The sequence below is a fragment of the Hydra vulgaris genome, chromosome 04 (genome assembly GCF_038396675.1).
Source record: "Hydra vulgaris chromosome 04, alternate assembly HydraT2T_AEP".
Lineage (NCBI taxonomy): Eukaryota > Metazoa > Cnidaria > Hydrozoa > Anthoathecata > Hydridae > Hydra > Hydra vulgaris.
Window position 1 is genome coordinate 21,818,194 of NC_088923.1, and position 22,594 is coordinate 21,840,787.

The 22,594-nt window shown below is 28.9% G+C and overlaps 2 protein-coding genes across 2 annotated transcripts; both read right to left on the bottom strand.

Annotated features, from left to right (window-relative positions):
- Positions 1 to 8,198: 8,198 nt before the first annotated feature.
- Positions 8,199 to 17,041, bottom strand: LOC124818520 (uncharacterized). Its single transcript, XM_065795787.1, has 4 exons — positions 16,900 to 17,041; positions 16,427 to 16,521; positions 11,494 to 11,700; positions 8,199 to 8,712 (listed from the first exon to the last, which is right to left on the bottom strand). Exons 2-4 carry the CDS (start codon positions 16,511 to 16,513, stop codon positions 8,536 to 8,538), a joined length of 471 nt encoding a protein of 156 aa, XP_065651859.1. The 5' UTR covers positions 16,514 to 16,521; positions 16,900 to 17,041; the 3' UTR covers positions 8,199 to 8,535.
- Positions 17,042 to 19,906: 2,865 nt separating this feature from the next.
- LOC136079273 (protein GVQW3-like) lies at positions 19,907 to 20,388 on the bottom strand. Its single transcript, XM_065795002.1, has 2 exons — positions 20,376 to 20,388; positions 19,907 to 20,274 (listed from the first exon to the last, which is right to left on the bottom strand). The coding sequence occupies exons 1-2, from the start codon at positions 20,386 to 20,388 to the stop codon at positions 19,907 to 19,909; spliced, it is 381 nt and encodes a 126-aa protein (XP_065651074.1).
- Positions 20,389 to 22,594: the final 2,206 nt, after the last annotated feature.

Consider the following 22,594-nt stretch of genomic DNA (forward strand, 5'->3'; position numbering starts at 1 on the left):
CTTAAGGTGGTTCAGACCATGCAATTATCTCTAATAACCATTTATTTCGTACTTTTACTTCTGAATCAATCTACCAGATTTTTAACTAATTGTTAGAAACCAAAATCACACCAGCTTCCATTTCTAAAGTTATTTTTCAAGTAGTTTCTTTTAAAGCTTGTAATCTAGACAAAATTCTGTCAAAGTTTTACAAAAGTGTTTTCCAGAACTCTTTTCAATTCCCTCTACACTATTTAACAAGTGCTTAACTGAATCTTGTTTTTCTGTCTGCTCAAAAAATGGCATCTGTGATTATAATTTTAAAAACTCTGGAAAACACTTTAACCTCTCTAGCTATTGTCTAACCAGTATTCTCTCTATTGTTAGCAAGGTCTTATAGTCTTTAATTAACAAATTTCTAATATCTCAATGAGTTTAACAACTTCCATTCTGACTAATAATACAGATTTCAATTTTCTTTTTCTACAACTGACTTGGCGGTGAGACAAGGCCTATTGCTCTTGACATATAAATGCTTTGGCTAAAGTTTGGTATGCAGGTCTTCTCGATAAGTCTGCTTCATAAATTTATCTGGAAAATTTTTTAGATGATTAAATTATTTCTTGGTAACCATAAATTAAAGTAACTTCTGGGGTACCGCAAAGTTCTATCCTTGGTTCTACATTGTTCTTATCTGCAATAATGATTTTCCTTACAATTTTACATGCAGCTGATGACTCAACTTTATCATTCCGTCTGAACAAAAAATCTTCATTTTTTGACTGTTTAGAACAGACACCTGATCTTGAATTTGATCTCACTTTTTTCACAGCTTTGGGCTAGCAGTGGCTTGTAATTTTCAACTTTAACAAAGTTCAGTTAAATTATTGTAAAAAAACTTTTTCAATATTGTTGATATATTGATAAATCTTAAAGAACCTCCTATTTACGTCTTCTTTGATCATCATTCACTACTGACCTTTCATGGAAACCATATACACAATACAACGCAAATTTAGCATCTGCTAAGATTGCTTCTCTTTATAGTGCACACCATTTTCTTACTTCACAAATCTCTTACTTGTCCCTGTATGTAATACTGTTGTCAAATTTGGGTTAGTTATCTAATGATGCTCTTTCTTCTTTAGAAAAGGTTTAAAAACGTGTTGTAAATGTGGTTAGATCTTCTCCGCTTCCGTCTTTCAAGCTTGAGCCACTGTCACGTCGTTGTAAGGTTGCGTCTATTTTCTTTGTTTAGAAATATTATGATGGTTGCTGTTCAGACAAACTATTATTTCTAGTTCCACCAACTAAAATACTCTTTTACGTTTAGTCCCTCTCTTCAAAATTCCATTCCTAAGTCTAGTAATTACTTTTGAAGAGTCTTCAAACTAACAGGACAGCCATGACCTCTTTGGAGCTGAAGCTTGATTTTACATGGAGTTAAAGATAGGTTATTATAAAACTTTTCGTTCCCTATCCAGGATCTTATTAACACCCTTCCCCTCTAAATTTCAGATTTTTATTTTATTTTACCAGTATAAAGCATTATAAAACAATACTATCAGTCTACATAAATTAGTTTGTTAGATATATAAATAGACAAACAGATGTAAAAATAAATAGATAGCTTAATAATCAATAGTTAAGAGATTTTAAGTTATATCTGAACAACCTTGGTAATAGTAACCTTGGTAACCTAGATCGGATAAATAAACTTTATTGTTCTTTAAACAAAACTTTATAGTATTTGAGAGAAAAATTTTTTTGAACCAAACAAAAATTATTAAAGTATAAAAAGTATAAAAGTTTTTTGATCAAATAGTTTACCTCCCCATACAGGATATGTAGTTTCTTGTACCATCCATGTAGTTCCTTATTGGTCGGATTAGCTTTAAGCACAAGCTAGTTATTAGAAAAACTTTTTTTTTGTAGTTATTATTTAGGTGCTTCCAGAAGTCCTTACAGTCTTATCACCGAGCACCGCGGGAGAGCATTTAACAGAAAGTTCACGCCAATGTCGCATGTTGCACCAATGTCGCATGTTGGGCTGGAGCTGGCGTCGAACCTAGGACCTCTGGGTTCTGAGCCAGAACTCTAACCACTGCGCCACGGCATGACGCCGCGTAGAGACTACAGCACGTCTGAATTTTGACAGCGCATTGCTAATACCATGCGCTTCCCTTTTAACGGTTTCACGAGCTATTAACTTTCTTTTCAAAGTGCTTTTCATCTTTCCCTCACGGTACTTGTTCGCTATCGGTCTCGTGCAAATATTTAGCTTTAGAAGGACTTTACCTTCCATTTTGGGCTGCTTTCCCAAACAACCCGACTCAAAGAAAGCGCTTCGTGCAAACTCAAGCAATAAAATGTGGAAAACATTTTTGAAGTTTTTTTGACTTTTCGATGTCTCCCCAAAATTTATAAATTTTGTGTGGTACTTTTTTATTTCACTAAAAGTTTTAAGCTGATAGCAGTTTATTAGGTTCAGGAAGTTAACACCCAATCATCAACGAATTAATGCAATCAGAAATTTTAATTTAAACTGCGTTAGGTCAATGAGAGTTTTGAAACTTAAATAGGTTTGTCGTATATCCTGCGCAAGTACAATGGTGATTTGTTGCTTGACAAGGGATGTTTTTAATATCTCGGGAGAAAATATTTTGGTTGTCAAAGAACCAGGCTGTAATGGTTTCCCTCATCATTGAAAAAATTGTAAACCTCATTTTCAGAAACAACCCACCTCCATTTATTTATAACTTTACAATTGATAAATCATTTAACTATTTAGATTAACAATAGTTTCTCACAAGTTGTTAAGACTATGACAGTGAACAACTTTGCAAAGATTTGTATCGGTAAAGTGCTTATTTAAGTTTTTTCCAGCTTCAACAAACTACTGCTGAAAATTTGAATCTACGATTTCGATAGAGCTAATTTGATTTATAACTAATCCAAGTTTCCTTTTTTAACTTTTTTAATTTTTAACTCAATCTAAACGCCAATAAAGCGTATGATATTTTTCTAACAGAGTTTCTTAATCTTTATAACAAGGCATTCCCAGAAGTTACTAAAGTAATCAAAACAAAAACACTTTTAAACCCTTGGATCACGAAGGGCATTCTTAAATCTTCAAAAAAAAAACAACGCTTATATAACAAGTTTCTTAAAAAAAGAACTCTTAAAAATGAAACTACCTATAAAAACTATAAACGGCTATTTGAGTCAATTTTAAAACGCTCAAAGAAACGTTACTATTCTGAACAATTAATAAAGCACAAAAATGATTCTAAAAAAACTTGGCATATTATTAAGGAGGTAATTGGAAAAAAAAGCTTATACAGAAATTTACTTCCTCTAAATCTTAAATTTAATAACAAACAAATTGTAAATAAATCCTTAGTCGCTGAAACACTTAACCAGTTTTTTGTAAATATAGGTCCTACTTTATCATCTAATATAGCAACTACTCAATCACACTTAAGTTCGTACTTAGCCTCAACCAACCTTAATGTTATGTCTAATTATAAACTTACAGAAAAAGAATTACTAGACGCAGTCTCTTTATTAAAACCCAATAAAAGTTTAGGATTTGATGATATAAGTAGTAATGTCATTATCAAATCAATAAAACAAATTACAATTCCATTACTACATATTTTTAATTTATCTCTAAAACAAGGCGTTTTTCCAGATAACCTAAAAATTGCAAAAGTCATTCCAGTGTTAAAATCAGGTGATCCTTCCGATGTTACGAATTATAGACCAATCTCAATTCTTTCTTGTTTTTCTAAAATATTAGAGCGGGTTATGTATAATAGACTATATTCCTTTTTAAATGTTAATAATATTATTTTTCATAAACAGTTTGGATTTAAATCTGGTCATTCAACTGATCATGCAATCACTCACCTTGTTCATGATATATTTAAAGGGTTTGATGAAGACAAGTATACCCTAGGTGTATTTATCGATTTAAGTAAAGCTTTTGACACTGTCAATCATCAAATCCTTCTATCCAAACTGAAAAGTTATGGTATAATAAATACTAATTTGTCCTGGTTTGATAGTTACTTGTCTAATAGAAAGCAGTTTATTTCATATGATAGCGGAAAAACGGAATATAAGTCAATCACCTGTGGTGTTCCTCAAGGATCAATTTTAGGACCACTTTTATTTCTCGTTTATATTAACGACTTATATAAATTTTCTAACATTTTAAACTTAATTTTGTTTGCAGATGATACAAACTTGTTTTATTCTAGTAAAGATATCAGTAAATTATTTCAAACAGTAAACAAAGAACTTGAAAAATTAACCCAATGGTTCAAATCAAACAAACTATCTTTGAACATCAATAAATCCAAATACACTTTGTTCCATCGTCTTCATAAAAAACAAGATATTCCATTAAAACTTCCTGATCTTTTTATTGATAACGCATTATTAAAAAGAGAGCAATCAATAAAATTTTTAGGTGTGGTTCTGGATGAAAATTTAACCTGGAGGGACCACATAGGTCTAATTGAAAATAAAATATCAAAAAATATAGGTGTTTTGTATAAAGCCAAGCAGTTTTTAAATCTATCTTGTTTAAAAAACTTATATTTTTCTTTAATTCATTGCTACTTAAATTATGCAAACGTTGCTTGGTGCAGCACAAACGCAACAAAAGTAAAAAAACTGTTTAGTAAACAAAAACAGGCTATAAGAATAATTACAAACGTAGACCGTTTCTCTCACACTCAAACATTATTTAATAAACTTAATATTCTAAATGTATATAAACTAAACCTTTACCATATTCTTATCTTCATGTTTAAACTTGATAAAAAAATATCACCAATGTTATTTAATTCACTTTTTGAAAAAATAAACCACATATACCCTACCAGATTTTCAAAAAACAATTACATTCAATCCAAAACACATTATTCAGCAACCAAATTCTCAATTGCTAACCGAGGTCCTAAGCTGTGGAATACAATATTAAATAATGAGCTGAAATCTAATTATTCTTTAAACCAGTTTAAAACAAAACTTAAGCAATTACTGATGATACATGAAAATGAATTAAAGTTCTTCTAAAAAGCTTTTTAAACTAGCAAACAAAAACAAAAATTAACCTACTAATTACTCTTTAATATTATATTTAATATTCTAAACAATAGTCTGCTATTGTAAATGTATTTTAACGATTTTTTTAAGTTTTATTATTTGAAATACTAATTACTAAAAATATTGTAAAATTTTATAATTTCAATTTTTATTAAAAAAAGTTATTGTAAATTCTTTTTGTAATATTAATACTTATATATCATCTTATTTTACTAATCAGTTCTTAAATATAAATACTCTTTGAATTACTAAATATTTTAAACGTTATATATTTTATTTTTTGCATTTTGTTAAAACATTTTATTTGATGAATATGCATTTTTTTAGGGGGAGCTTAATGATAAGATGAATTTTGTCTTCTTCAAGCCCCAGTCATGTAAATATTTGTTTTTATAAATTACGAGTGTAAATTATTTTCAATCGGCAAATACAATACTAAAAAAAAAAAAAAAAAAAAAAAAAAACTTTTAGAGAACTCAGTACCTTGCTCTGCACCATATTTTAAGTTGACAAAGATAATTTTTGAGGAAAAGAAATTTCATTTTGAGCAGTAGCGTATAGCTGAAGATTATAATTGAAAAGATCAGCTCTAATTAAAAAAACCACATGAGAAAAATATGAAGATTATGATTTTTATGAAAGTAGTATGAAATATACAAACAAAAACTCACAAGCGGCAATTGGTTTTCCGCCTAAGTGACTTTTCCATGAAGTTGGTTGTCCGTTAGTTGATAATTCATATAGGGAAAATATTTTTGGAGCGTAGAAACCATGCTCCCTTCCTACAGTATCTCTCATTACTATTCTCCTTAAATTTTTATGATATGTTCTTAAAGCATATGATAAAAAATAAGAACGCAATAAAGGAGACTACAATAAAGAATAGAGAAACTACAATAAAGAATGGATAAACTACAATAAAGAATGGATAGGCACATGATGCACCGTTTTTCAACAAATTGATCACTTAGTTGGTTCTTTGTTGTTAAATTTTTATAATTGAAAAGATCATGTGTTTTTTTCTTTTCACTTTTCTCTATTATGTAGGTTAAACATTAAGAAAACATGAAAAAACTTGCCACCGGCTCGATAAAAACTGATGCAAATTTGTAAAGTTGAACGATATAATGTGTATTTCTTCCATCTAATTTTCCAATTAGAAAACAAAACTTTATACAATTGCTGAAGGGACTCAGCCATCTTGAAATTCGAGATCATTTAAAACAAACTACTAAATTTACAACTAGTAAAGTTTTGTAAACCGCCGATTGTCTATCTTAATGGAGAAAATACAAACAGAACTTATGCGAGCTTCATGAGTTTTTGAACTGTTTTACATTTAGCTTTAAATATTTTACGCAATAAAGTTTTCTTTGAAAATAATTTATACAGAAAAGTTATTCATTTTTTTGTTTTTTGTTTAAATACCTAAATAAACAATCGAATAAGTAATCATTATCGGTTAGGGTCCTATTTTGGAAACATAATGAATATTTGATTTAACGATTTAACTAAATTATTAATAATAAGTAAATAAATTAACAAAAAAAATAAGTAATAAGTAAATAAATTAATAATAATTACTTTTTGTAAACCAATAATGATTCCCAATAATCTAAACTTAGTAAATTATTTACAACAATTAAAAAAATTAAATAATAAAATTTATTTTCGATAAAATAAATCAATAATTGGAGGCCAAGTGAAAAATGGCTCGTGCAACAAACTATATAAATAGGCCATAGCTAGACACTTCCGCGCAGTAATTAATTAGTAAGCTTTTATCAACAAAAATAAATAAAGGATTCTTCATACTACCCGAAATTTAATCATACCAGTGGCAAAAATTAAATTGTTTTAATGAATGAAAATTTCATAACTTAAAAACAGAACAGAATGTAAAATATAATGCCACTTGAAAAGAGCACCTACTAGCATGTATTGCGGGCTTAGAACAAAAAGGTTGTTACTGACATTTTTGCAAAACGGAAAAAACACGTTTGGAAAGCTGAGATGTCTTGCATAAATCAATGTTGCAACAGTTCGCGCGTATGAAAATACGGCACGCGGAGGACAATTTTGGGACAATTAAAATACAGAAACATGTTTTACATTGTTGGGGACCTGAACACTATAGATGAGGTTCCGTTTGATCTAGGATAAATAATCACGTAAGCTTCAAAAAAATTAAAACTTGCTAGCGTGATTTTTCTTTCCACTTTCCCTGTGAAAACGTAACACCTTAATCTATTAAAACAAGCTTCAATACGAAACAAAAATATCAAGTTTTATAAATTCTTTCACCATATAAATTTAATATCAATAATAATTATGCCACGTTTCTTGATAAGAAATTTTATTAGTAGCAATATTAATTATGAAAGATAATACTTTCCAACATATACTTTTGTTCTTTTATTTTTACAACCAATCAACTATATTTGTAGATGGCATATCTTGGGTAAGTTTGGGAAGTCAGACTTCCCGAACTTTTTATAAAAAATTTAGACAGTTATCGTGTATTCCAATCAAGGAAACATTTGATTTTAACATTGCCACGTTTTACATCAATGCAAACAACGTTTTTTTAATATTCAAAAATTACTTTTAAGGATTCGTTTAAGGGATTACGTGGGTCCAAAGAAATTTACTGTAAACTTTTAGAAAAGCGCTTTATTACTGAGTAAATATTAATTACCTCAGGAAAATCAATATGTAGGTTTAAGGCAATGAAGCAAAGAAAGTCTTCATTTGGTTAAGTTCTTTTTTTAAAAGTGCATTATTAAAAAAAAAAAAATTTGCACCCTTTGTTCAAGAGTGGGACTCGAGCGATTTACTTCTGTAAATTAGTTTACACTATTTTGTTTCTATGGTGTTCGCGTAAACATTCTCTGGTGTTAACGCAAACATTCTGTCCCGTTAATATGACTACTTTTTTTGTATATTTGCTGCGCTATTCGCAAAAAAATTAAAACTTTATTATCACACTAATATATCTCAAGTCTTTTATAGTATACACATAAATAAATAAACTTATATACAAGTGAAATCAATAAAAATATTTATTTGAATAAAATACTAAATTTTGAAAACTTAATCAATGTTGCTTTGGTATGTTTTGCCTCTATTGGTACGAGAACAGTTTTTTCTTTTTTTTAGAAACTTAGATATGATATAATCATTGTTATAGTTATTTTAAAATAAAATAAAACCACCTTTTACCATCTTATTAAGTAAATTTAAAAACAAAGTTTTTAATTAACTTTATTTTTAGTTAAAGCAATTTGTAGATTTTGACGGAAGTTATTTCTTGGATCCTCCATGACTGCTTCGTGGTCGTTAAGTCGTTATGCAATTTGAATATAAATTAGATAATATCAGCCTGTAAATTTCTTATCAAAAAGAGATTTGTCAACTTTTCCTATGTGTTTACGAGCACTAGTTGTTTTGAATTTCATTTTCTTCTATATTAATGTCTTCAACAAGTATAGCTGGTAACGGACTTGGTAATGGACTTGTTGGTGGTTTCTTTCCTTGAACATTATCATCTGCTCTTCTTGCTCTAGGGATTCCTAGTGGATCTAACCTTTTAAAAGGATTGACTTCTTCACTTTTCTATATAGTAAAAATAAAAATATTAAACATCAAATAAGTATACAGCTTACTATGTTGATAAAATAAAAGAATATAAGAGGGGTAACCCTCCCCCCACCCCCCATACACACAATAAAAGATGTGTAACTATTTTGAGAATAAATATGAAAGTATACAAAAAAATTTTATTTTTTTCTATTTTTGTTTGTTAAAGTTTGTTTTTTGTGATATAAATAAACTAAATACATTTTTAAAAAACTAAGAAATTATTATAGACATATAGTATAATCAATTTTGTGTTTGGTATTATAATTTGAGCAGTCGCGGCGCAGTGGTTAGAGTTCTGGCTCTGAACCCAGAGGTCTGACGTTCGATGCCAGCTCTAGCCTAAGTACGCGACATTGGTAAGGAAGAAGGCGTAAATTTCCCTGTTAAATACTCTTCCGCGGTGCTCTGTGATATAATAATAAGTACGAAAAAAAAAAGAAAAAAATTTCCAGCATTTTTTCTATAAACAAATTCTTTTTTTTAATTGATATGTTGTTTTGATTTTAAACAATTTTTATTAAATGTTGTGTTCACAGCCAACAAAACTGCAAACAACCACGAATGAAGAAAAGAGAAAACAGAAATAATGAGCCAAAAATTTTGGAAAATGAAAATTGTATGTGTTGGAAATAGCATGTGTTGGAAAAAACATGAAAACAGGAGAGAATTCTAAAGCATCAATATTTGAGGTAAAAAGTAAAGCTTTTTTGAGCATGAAGGAAAAATTACAGCAAAAGGATGCAAATTAGCTGAATTATGAATTGTGCAGGGTTGAATTTTGACTAATAAAATATGTGATGGTAAGTTGCTTATGTCGCAACCATGGTAATATTTGTAGAAAAAAGAAAAAAAGCAACTGTGCGACGATGGGATAGTGGGTCAAGTTTAGCAGGTTTAAGAACATTTATAAGCATTTTTGAACCATGTCAGGAGACTGCATTAGAAGAAACAGCCCAAATATGAGAAAAGCATTTTATACAAAGTTAAACAAGAGATTTAATGAGGTAGAGAATGGAATCAGGAATAAGAACACGACAACCACAATAACGAGAGACAACTTAGTAGATGCAAAATTTAAAATGGATTATATATACAGTTTCTATGAGAGATTATCCATGAATGATAATATGTCGTTAAGTAGAGAAACTAAAGTAGAGAACTCAGAAAATATGTTGCTATCAATATATCAACAATATTGCAAATACTGTTAGCAGTTATTAACTGAGTTTATTTGGGTTAAAAAAATTAGTTACTACAGCCTCTTAGCTGTTACAGAAGATCTTACTCAAAACTTAAGGGTATAGTTCCATAACCATCAGCCTCTTTAGAGAAAATGATTATTAAAATAGGAACATCTATAAAACTTTAATTTTTATAAAACTTTATGGCATCCGAGATGTTGCTGAAGAGAGAGTGTTGTTCATCAAGAACAACTTTAATACTGCAATTAAAAAGAAACTGTTTAACAATTTAAAATAATTTTAGATAAATAAAACCTTTTTCTTAGCACTTGCTTCACATCATTAAAATAATACACGATAGAACTGTTATAAACTGATAAAACTGTTGCTTTCTGTAACAACGTTGAACAAGTCAGCAGCAGAACGAGATAATTAAAATAGCTTGTCAAAAAGTTGTAAAACTAAAGTTAAGATATCAAAAGTTGAATAGTTATTAATACCAAAGGCTTTGCTAATAGTAATAATAAGGTTGATTAGACATTAGCTAGGGGTTTGAGAGATGCTAAATTTTTTAAAAATTGGATGTCGTTGGTATATCATGACAAAAATGCCATTTTTTAACTGACATACAAACAGCTTTTAGCTCAGTACTTGTTAAATTGAAGATAACGTTTATAAAACAGAGGGACATGGTTTTAGTAAAAACATTTTATCTGAAAATTTTAAGGATACAAATAATAGACTTCAGAAGAGAGATCAGATAATATGAAACAAAAAGATTTCCCCTTTAATAGTATTAAACAGATTTATATAAGAAATTGTGACTAGCTCAGATTCTACAAATTCAATGACTGGGTATAACAAGGATGGTAAATTAACTTTTTTTTTTGAGAGGGGAAGAGGGCTACGAACCACAAGCTACGGCACTGTATATACATATATATATATATATATATATATATATATATATATATATATATATATATATATATATATATATATATATATATATACGCTCATTTAAGTTTTGAGAATTAAGTACACACTAAAAATTAAAGGTAGAAATTTTTAGTTAAGGTAGGATATGTGATATACCCTTAGTAAGGTATAATTTTATACCTTATAAGGTAGAAAATTATACCTTTAAGTTAGAAAATTGTATGACAAATACTTGTTTTTAATATAATTTTCTACCTTAAAAGGTAGAAAATTATACCTTACTAAGGGTATATCACATATCCTACCCTAAGGTAGAAATTTCTACCTTTTTTTTTTAGTGTGTAGTGGTTGCAAACCCTAAACTTTGTTGAAGAATTTATCTATGATTATCGGATTTTGGTTTGAGTTATTTATTAGGAGAAAAAAAAAATTATAAAATAAAAAGATTGCTTACTGAGATTGGAACTTTTAATTAGTATTGCAGTAAATTTTGAAAAAAATTTTAATAGTTTTAATTCAACTAGTAGTTATAGTAGATTTAAATTTTACTGGAAATTGACAATTGAAGGAATGAAAAAGTTTACTTCAGATAAGGTTTTCTACAGAAATTTGAAACTATTTTTAGTATTATTACCTCATTTGAGAGTTCAGAAATATCGTTTTGGCTTTCTTCGAAGCCATTGTTTTCTTTAGAAACTCTAGCTGGGTTCAGTGGAACTTGAATGCGAGGTCTCAATTGTTCTGTTTTTGTATTTTCATTTTCTGGTTGTCCTGGTTTTGCAAAAGGGATGCCGAGCTTGTCAATCCAAGTAAATAAAACTTTGTTACGTCGTTTAATAATCTAAAATATAAACGTAAAAAATAGACAATGTTTGGCTTTACTAAAAATATATTATAAAATTGAGGACAACTCAATGAACAAGTGTTTTCTGAAAGAACAACTCTTTTCTAATAGCACCGTGTATAAACTTTTAACACGTTAAAGATATATCAATACAACTGTAGATTCTGTTATATACAAAGTTTTTAAATTTTACAATTTTCAATTTTATTTTTAATTTATGCTTAAATAAAGAATTCATGGAACAACGTGCATTTTTTACAATTTAAACACCTAATGAGCAAAGTTATTGAAATACAATATAAAAATAGACAATCGGATAATCATTTCATCAATCAGTAGACGTCTCAAAATAGTCAGAACAAAAAACGCCACCTGTCATGCGCCGCTTGATGCATTTTTTATTTTCGATGCATTTTGTATTTTCAATGTTTTTCAAAAAAGTCAAAATACTTTTTAGTTTTTTAAAAATAAAAAAAGTAATTTAAAATTAAAAAAACTGTCCAGAAATATTCGAAAAACAGGACTGAATGATGCTGGTCTGCACAAGAAAGAGGTCCCTGCTAAAACGTTTTGTAGTGAGTTGGTGGTTAGCTAACATTGAGTTCAACTGCTAGTAAACAGCAATTAACAATAAGTATTTAAAACATAAAGTACAGTCGCACCAAATAAACACAAATTAACAGTAAAAATTCAAGTTAAGTTGTATATGTACAAATTTGAGCTTCGATCATTTAATAAATTATTATTTGTAATAAGACAAAAATAAAATTCAAGTGCAGTATATTCTTGATTATTGCTAAGCAGGGTTGGCATTTTTTAGGGTTCATTTTATTCGTAGAACCGCCACTGTATGTGTGTATATATATATATATATATATATATATATATATATATATATATATATATATATATATATATATATATATATATATATATATATACATATATATCCTGCTTTTTAAGTTAAAAGTGTCATAAAAACTAGAGATATTTTTTTAATTAATGATAAGACAAATTAGATAGCAGGTTGCGTTATTGACAATTTTATAATCTTTAGTTTTAAATGCTCTTCGTGATCGATACAAGACATTTCATAAAAGTAGCATTTTTAGAACCTGGAAAAGCTTTTAAAACTTTTAAGAGAAAGAGGGAAGACAGAATAATAAAAAGTAATGTTAACGTTACAATGAACCATAACGCTAAACAAATGTTAAACAAGGATTTTCTCAATGACAAAGGTTCACTTATAAAGAATTTAACACAGAACCTAGTTCTCTGTGTTCTAAAAAAGAGTCTAAATATACCTAAAGTGTTCAAAATGTGACAATACTCAGGTAAAGTATGTTTATCTATTTCAAATTAATATGAAAACAATTAACAAAAATGAAAAAAGGTTCGTAGTAACAGAGATTCTTTTTTGACGTTGATGTTTTAATTACATCTGTCTGGATTGATGCTTGACTAATTTTTTAAAAAGATACAAAAACTTATTGTTGACAACCATAAAATATTAAGACCGTAACCATGATTGAGTTGATAATCGAAACTTTAAAAGCTATGCTTTATTGGATTTATTAATTAACTTTTTTTGATTGCAGAAAACGTTACAAAAGTATAGACAGAAGAATAAGAATCCAGAAGAATAAGAAAAAAAAAGTTTTTTTCAAGAAATCAAAGAAAAACATTTCACAGTATGCATGGTACCAGGTAGAAAATGTTTTATTTCATTTTACGCTTACTTTTTTATTTGGCATGTTTATTACTTCATTTAAAAATTAAATGAATAAACGTGCCAAAGTTGTTGCCAATCGTTTAATCAAATGAATGGTTCGACATGGTTCACAAATTGATATTAGCACTGAGAGGTGATTCAAAATTGTCATTGCAACATTGAAAAAAAGCCCAATACAGTTTGTTGAAACAAAGCATAGTTAAATTTTGAACTGCGCAATTTGCATTAATAAACTACTATTTAAATATCTATTTATCTTCTCGTAAGTTGTTTTTCTTTTTCGACCTCGAGGTTCCTTACAATAAGGTAATACTTTCAACTTCGACATTTTTTTTTTACTTTAATTGTAAGTAATTAACTGAAATATTGATATTGTACTATGTTAGTAAACTATAAATTATTAATTAAACCTACATAGAACAATTAATGAACGTATCATGTTTTATAATATGTAGTATAATAACACTCAGTGGTAAAGCTACGTGAGTGGTGTGTTACCTTTCAACCTTCCCATGTAGGAAGGTCATAGCAGTTAGTGTTACTGAAGCAGCCAAGGTTGTGAATTTGAAGGGAGGATTACATGAGTAAATTCGATGAGGACTAAACAATCTTTTTAAAGATAAAAGTATTAACACAAAACTTAAAAAAAAAAAATTAAGATCAATAATCATCAATTGGTGCGAATAAAATGTATTTTCTTATTTTTTTAGGTCATTTTATTATTATTTTTCCATCATTAAATATATATATTTAATTTATTTACAGTCAATAAAATTTACAAACTATTGATAAAAAGCTTCATGCCACGTTGCTCCGTGATAATAATTACTTTAGCTTTCAAAAGAAAGTAGTCTTTAGCTTTCAAGTTACAGTTAAGTGTTTTAATAAAGATAAGAAAGATATTTAAAATTATTTATATTTGCTAAATTCACCGTGTTATGGGTTAAAGCGTTCAATCGTTTGACCACACAACTAGTGAATAAGATGTTTCTTTCTGCTCATTTTGGAACAAGTTGTACTTGAGTTGTTTAGTGTGTCTGCGAGCTTAATAACTGCATTTTAACGTTGAATTTGATTAAGTATGTTTAACTTTGCCTATATATTGCTCTAGATATGGCGACAACATCGTTTGTACTGCAATTTCAAGTATGGGCAAACCTATGCAATATACAATGTGCGCCATAGTATAGAACTACGGCCTCGAAAAGCCCTCTTAAGCATGCTAAACATGCGGTTGACAGCTAGTGCGGCCGTGCATACTTGTTTTTGTAACCTTTAAATCATTATTCATTACAACACCTAGATCTTGTTTAGATGTTGGTCACAATAGCTGGTTCCGTTGGCCGACAGTGTTGTTCATTGTGTAGATTTCAGTTGGTTTTTCGTCATTATTGCGACTGGTGTGCATGACTTTGTTCTTATCGATATTAAAAGACATAAGCTATGTGTGTGACCACTCAACTACTTTATTGATGTCGGCTTGGATTTTTATGGCGTCTTCGTTTAATTTGATAACTTCAATTATTTTACAGTTGTCTGCATACATTTTGAAACGGTGAAGTATTTTTTTTTCTGGTAGATCAATTACGTAAATGAGAAATAGTAGTGGTCTGAAAACAAATTCTTGAGGCACACGGCTAAAGATCGTTTACCTTTCAGATTTGTTATTAAAAATGGTTACACGTTGTAGATGGTTGGTTAGCCAGCTTTTTTACTGTTCTACTTTATTTTTGTGCTTTTTGCGTAAAAGTGGCTTGTTTGTGCGACTAGCGATCACAACTTTGTTTCCGAGTTTGTCATCCATTTTAATAGCGTTTGCGACGTCTTTCGTCACCCACGTTTTGCGCTTCATATTATAAGGGATAGTTGTTGAAGGGAAGTATAGAGATGTGGCTACGTTATAATTTTTTATGAATAGTTTGTATTTATTGGAAATTTTTAATCCATAAAGAGTCGAATTCCAGTCGAATGTTGCAATAGAGATTGATTCGTAGCCGGCTTTGCTAAAAAATTAAGGTTTTTTTTTGAGTTTGACCGGACATGTTTTGTTGAATAGTCAATAGACTTCTATTTTTGTGTCGGATGTGCTGGTGAACCAAGTTTCAGTGATCAATATTATATGTAATTGAAGTAAGATGTCTGTTGAGGTTATTTTACCTAACTTGTTACTTTGGTACCGGCTTTTTTCAGCTCCGATGAAATCAAGAACTTTATTGATTTTAGTTTAATTGCGTTGCTTTTAGTTTTTCAAGTTGAATGAAGTTGATTTGCTTATACCTCGGATAATGATGTTCTTTGATTGAATTTTGTGTTCTTTAGACACTTTGGCCACGGTACCGATCATATGAGTTTGTTGCTGGTCTTTTTTTAGTAGTTTTAGAGTTTTTGTTGATAATCTGGTTCTACAGGGAGGTTGTTTGTAATGCCCCTGCTCATGTGTTTGTGCAGTGTTGTGCAATGATGTGACAATGATGTTGGTATATATGATATATAAAAACAAATATATGCTGGCATATATGTATGTATGCAAGAGTTTCTTATTACTTTTTTTTATCTTTATAAAAAAGGTTTTGTTATATGTTCAAAAAGAATTAAAAATAAATATCGAATAAATTTTATATATTTGGTTGCAAAAAGTTGTTAAAGGTTGTTAAGTATCTGATATTAACCTAACCTACGTTTGATCGTATAAACTGAATTTAAAACAAATAATGCTAAAAGGCGTCCTGTTATAAAAAACAAAAAACAAAAATATGTTTTATTGTCACTATGAATAGGTTATAGGTTTAAGTCTAATGAAGAATAGTTTATTTGATTCCTAAAAGATAAGAGTATAGCCAAATTGTACGAGACCGATACAATAAATCCGTTTTGCCTAATATTCAAAGCAATTTTTGCCATTGGTCGTCGCAACTTTATTTAAACAATCAGTTTTTCAATTTACTTAAAAAAAACTGTTTTCAACAATAGAATAAGTTTTATAAACTTTACCTTATATAGTAGAATAGTGATCACAAAAGCTAATAACGTAGCGCCTAATGCAATTGCTATAATGGTCCACACATTTAACTTTGCCATATGTTAATCCAATATAAAAAAAAATGCAAATACAAAAATACAAATGCAATTTAAATATATTTATAACCTAAAACTAATCCAAAAGCCGAAAGTAAACATCTCGTAAAACAAAGAGAAAATCTGGAAGGTTATTAATTATTATAGATTACAATTGTACTGTTTTGCAAACTTTGCAGAGGAGCCCTAAATTTATTATTATATAGAAGACAATGTTGATTAAAAAATTAAAGAAAAGTTAATGTTTGGATAAAAGAAACGATGTGCAAATGAAACTTTTTTTTTTAAATACAAACATTTTATACAAGTAAATCTCAGGTATTGATGGACTTATATGCTGCATCGTGAAATAACGAGTAAAATTTAAAATCATAGAAAAAGGTTACTTACAATTAACTGCTCATCTGTTCGTCTTGATTTTACTTCGCTCTATTTTTATTTTGATGTTTGTTTGGTAAAGTTAACATTGTCGAAATTATGAAAAGTGTTGAATAAATATGGATTTGATTATATGCTCTCGCCTTTTGTGAAGTTGGTTAAGTTTTCTAAAGGTTTGCCAAATAAAACAAAAAGTTCATTTGTTTTTAAAAAGTACTCAGTATGATGTAAATAAAAATAATTACGTGTGATTTATATATATATTATAAATATATTAACATAATTATATATATATATATTATATAATTATTTATGTATATTATATATATTAATATATATATTTGAAAAAATAGATACAGTTTTATTTGTTTTACTAAATACTTCATGCTTAAAAAATAATTTAAAAAATAATCATTGCGCTAATTAAAAAATATTTATGTGTCAAAAATTGTAAAATTAGGCTCATTTACAAAATGTTTAAAACGATATATTTATAGATAATAAAACTGCAGCGTGTCACAAAGCATGTTTCATAGTTAGAAACTGCTAATCTACAAAAAAAAATTTCAGATGTCCGACTGAGGACTAAATTGAAGAGAGGTTTTCTAAAAGTCACATTTTTATCGTTTCAAGATAAGTAAATTAAAAAAAAAACCATCCGGTAAAGTATTTTTTAAATCTCAATAATTTTGTATAAGTAAATAAAGACGATGAACAAATTTTTCATTCGCTTTAACATAGTTAGATTTGTACCTCTTTCAATAAATAATCCAAATGTTAAAAAAACAAAATTTTTGAAAAAAATGAACTTTTAGAAAAACGACTTTAACCAGTTTTTAAATGACTTTTTCATTTTCGGCGATATTTCTTTTTCAACTGAGTTTCAAATTAAACTAATATCAGAAAATTTAATTTTCAACGGATTATAGATGGTTTTCATTTTAACCGACTAGCCTGCATTTTTAACGATTTTTCAAATATTTTGCTACAAAAGCGAGGCGGAGTTTTCATAGAATGACTGAGGGTTTTGGCTAGGGTAGACACTCTTTTTAACAAAAGAAAACTTTTTAAAAAGTGTTAGGCTCGTTGTATATTTAAAATAAGTTACAGAATACACATATTCGTTTAAACGAAATAAATATAAGTTGAAAAGTAAAATAAATATAAGTTTCTAGGTAACTATGTAATTATGAAAATGAAAGGTTGTTGGTTGACAATCAAAGTCCTCATAACTTACAATTTTAGGAAGTTAAAAATTAGGTTCAGTTATAAGCCATCGTCATAAAAGGTTATGTACAAAGTATTATTAACAACCGTGAGCCGAAAAAATAACAGCGTTGTTATTCTTGATAAATACTTATAAATATATTATAATTACTTAGGTCGTTAGGAAAGTTCGTAGAACTCCCCTATTAAAAAAAAAAAAAGAAGAGTTTTTTCAAATTTTATTTTATCAAATGTTCAAAATAATTTCCATCGTTATCCATACAAAGTTGCATCCTTTCGAGCCATTTGTCAAACGTTTTTTTATACTCTTCTTTGGGTATACTTTGAAGTAGCTTTGTTATGCGAGTTTTTTGACTTTAGACGTCAGTATCGTCATCAAGATTTTTTTTTACCAAGTCGAATAGCCAATAATCGGATAAGGCTAAGTCTGGTGAGTATGGTGGGTGGCGAACTATTGTAATTCCAGCTTGGTTAAGACATTTCAAAAAAAAAAAAAAAAAAAATGCGATTTGCATAATTAACTATGCTGATCGTTTTACACTTTTTATTTATTTATTTATTTTCGTCATTAAAAAAATAAGCTTTTACAATGTTTTTACAACATAAAAATACAACATTAAAGTTTCGACCGGAGCCGGCAGAAGACATGGTCTTATCATCCAGCCCCGTTAATATAACTAAAAAATTCAGCCCATAAAAATGAAAAAGGAAAGTAGAAACTAAAGAGAAAACTGGTTTAACAATCAATTTACTATTTGCAGAAAAAAAAAGAAGAAAAAAAAAAAAAAATTTTAATTATTTTTTTAAAATTATTATTATTTTTAATTCTCTATTTTATTCTACTTTTATTTTTATTATACACGCACACACACACACACACACACACACACACACACACACACACACACACACACACACACATACATGCAAATATAAGTCCGTTCATATATACATACAAAACCAAATAAATTCTGTTTTATATTCCATCTACAGATGGCGTAAGTTATAATAAATATTGCATTTACAAATTGCGTTATTATTATAATATAGAATAATATCAAACATGTTTTAAGTACCATACAATATAATTAACATGTTGCGTCAATTTATTAGATATTAAATAATTAACATTATCAAAATTTTTAATAAAAGGATAGTAATTGCTTTGTATCAAAATCAAATAAGTGTTGTTTTGTTGCACGTTTAAATTGTTGAGTTGAAGTTAAAGTTTTTATATTACTCGTTAAAACCAAGTTCCATAACCGCGGCCCTCGGCAAGATTTCGAAAAATCAGCGTGTTTTAATAATGTTTTAGGTATAAAAAAGTTATTTATTGAGTATTTAGTTTCGTATTTGTGGTTTAAAGAAAAAAAGTAAGTTTGGAAAATGCTTGGTAGCATACCATTTTTAAACTTAAACATAAAAATAAGTATTTGTGACGGTTTCAGTCATATGGGGTTGAGCGTTATCATGGAGAAATTTGAAATTTTGAGTGCCTGTTTCAAACAATTTTTTTATATAATATTCGCTAGTAATGGTGTCTCCCTTTTCAACATAACCCAAATGAACAACACCTGTTGTTTTGAAGAAGATGTAGAACATGTTTTTCGGCTGAAACCTGTCGCATCTTATTATAGTTCTTGGACTTTCACCTTCACCGACCCAACTAGCATCAGCCGATTAGTGTCCAACTTGTCTCAAATAAAACCACGACTCATTCCTTGTAATAATATCACATAGTTTCCATAGACCGTTTCTGAAAAGGGCTAAATTTTCCTTACATGCCTCAACTCAATTCTTGCGATTTTGATCGGTTAACTCGTGAGGTATCCAACGTGATGTTAGTTTTCTTTTTTTAAGTGCGTTGTGAATGATTTCGTTGATTGTAAAACGATTAATCGATGCTTCAATTATATCATGTGTTGCATGCGGATTTTCTTCAATAGTGGCTCGCACACGTTCAATATTCTCAGCTGTATACGTGATTCGAGGGTGTCCTGAGCGAGGATCATCTTCGAGACTCTCTCTACCATCTTTAAATAAAGTAGCCCACTTGGCAACTGTACTATATTTTGAAGCTTGGTTACCATGAACTAAAACCAACTCATCGGATATGGCTTGTGCTGAAACTCCAAGTAGAGCACGGGTTTTAATATATGCTCAATATTCAAATTTTTCCATTTTAAAATTTTTTTTTTAACGTATATGATAAAATTTAAATAACTTTTTTAATAAACATTAAAAATATTTCAACAAGTACTTAAAATGTTCATAATTAAACACAGTTTAAAATGCTATATAAATATTTAACTATTTCCTGTCTCATTGTATCTTTACAGATGAAGTTCTACGAACTTTCCTAACGACCTAAGTATGTAATAAAATAATAATATGTAAACATACTTAAATCAGGAAACAAAACTAAATTCACATAAATTGTAAATACTTAAGATTTTTTTAAAGTGCAGTGTGTAAGCCTATATAAAATCTGATTTAATAAGTTTAACGCAAAGTTTGGCAACCCACCACTTGCGAGCCGCATGCGGCTTTTTTCTCCAAATTGTGGGGCTCTTCAACATGCCCCTTGTCGAAGAGTTTCTAAAACGCCGAATTCTAAAAAGCCCAAAATGCCGAAAAAACAAGGCGATACTTTTATTACAGGCCTTCCCGTCGCGAATCCGTATTTTTGACTGGGGGCGGACTATGTTACGGAAAGTTTAGTCTTATAGTTTCGATTTGAGAGCAGTTGATAGTCACAAAATGGTTAAAAAGTGCTGTATTCCTGGATGTAGTGGAAACTACGACACTAAAAATAAAGTACGAGTTTATAGACTTCCCTCGAATGAAGAAGAACGAAATCGTTTGATAAATTCAATTCCAAGAAGTAATTTTCCAAATAAGCCAGATACTGTTGTCTGTGAAAGAAATTTTATAGAAAATTTATTAAAAGCTCGTGTCAATTGGAAAGATAGACCAATCGAACCTCCTTCAATTTTTCCTAATATTCCATCAAGTGTTATACCAACTCAACCTTTAAAACCAAGGTCCACTACTAAAGTGTTGTCTTCTATCAGAAGTGAAAAGTGTGATGAGTTGTCACAATAATTAAAAAAGTGATTTGTGTACGTTCATTTCTTTATGTGAAGATATTAAAAATCATAAATTTGTTTTTCCTGTAATAACTTTTGTTATAAATGAAGTTTTGCACATCCAATCAAATTCCTTTTATGTTAACTCTATACCTATGTTTGCTGTTCATATCTCAAGCAAATGTAAATTTGAGAGTTTTCATGCTGGTGTACGTTGCTTTATTTCTTCATTATCTAAAAACCATATTACCACTCTTGATTGTTGGTCAAGAGTGGAAGAAACAATTCTCTATCTGAAAAACATTGAAGTTGATCATCAAAGATTGATATCACAAGATCATATTGCATCTATGAATGCATCAGAAGTAGGTAAAAAAATTTATAATGTAGAAACAATCATCAGATCATATTCTTATTTTTCAACATCTCGAAGTCTATACAATCAGTTAAGAAAAGATTTTAAACTTCCAAGTGTAAAAACACTGACTAAAATTACATCTAGGACGAAGAATGTTTCAGATATTAATTTTATCAGCACTGTATTTTCAAATATAGAGCAGAATCAGAGAAATTGTATAATATTGGTAGATGAGGTTTATGTAAAGTCTCTTCTTCTCTACCATGGTGGTTCTCTATTTGAAAAAGCTGAAAATAATCCTGAGTTGTTAGCAAATACTGTTTTGGGTATCATGGTTAAATGTTTAAAAGGTGGACCATCTTTTTTGTGCAAAATGATACCTGTCTGATACCTTATTAATTCAATCAAGTCTAGCAATGGAAAAGTTATTTCAGTTATTTGTGATGGAAATCGAACAAATCAAGCTTTTTTTAATTTATTTGAGAGAGAAAAACCTTGGTTAACAAAATGTGGGATTTTTCTACTTTTTGATTATGTTCATCTACTAAAAAGTATTAGAAATAACTGGATAACAGAAACAACACAGGAACTGCATTTTGAAAAAAATCAAAATATGACTGCTAAATGGAGTGACCTTAAATGTTTATTTGATTTTGAGAAATATCAGCTAATTAAACTATCTAGACTAAATTTTGTAGCTATACATCCAAAACCAATTGAAAGAAAAAATGTATCACACTGTTTAAAAGTGTTTTGTGGTGAAACTATAGCTGCTCTCAAAACTTATTCAAAAGTTATCCACCCTTTTAATATGAATGAAACCATTTGTTTTTTAGAAAAAGTTACTAAATTCTGGAAAATAGTTAGTGTAAAAGAAATTTACGATGATACTCGATTTTTAGATTCTCGTAAAAGAGTTATTTCGGAAGAACTAGACATAAATTTGCAAAATTTACTTGATTTCGGAGATATGGCTCTTAAAATGAGTGGTAAACAAGGGTGTAGAATAAAATCCTTAACTAGAAATACAGG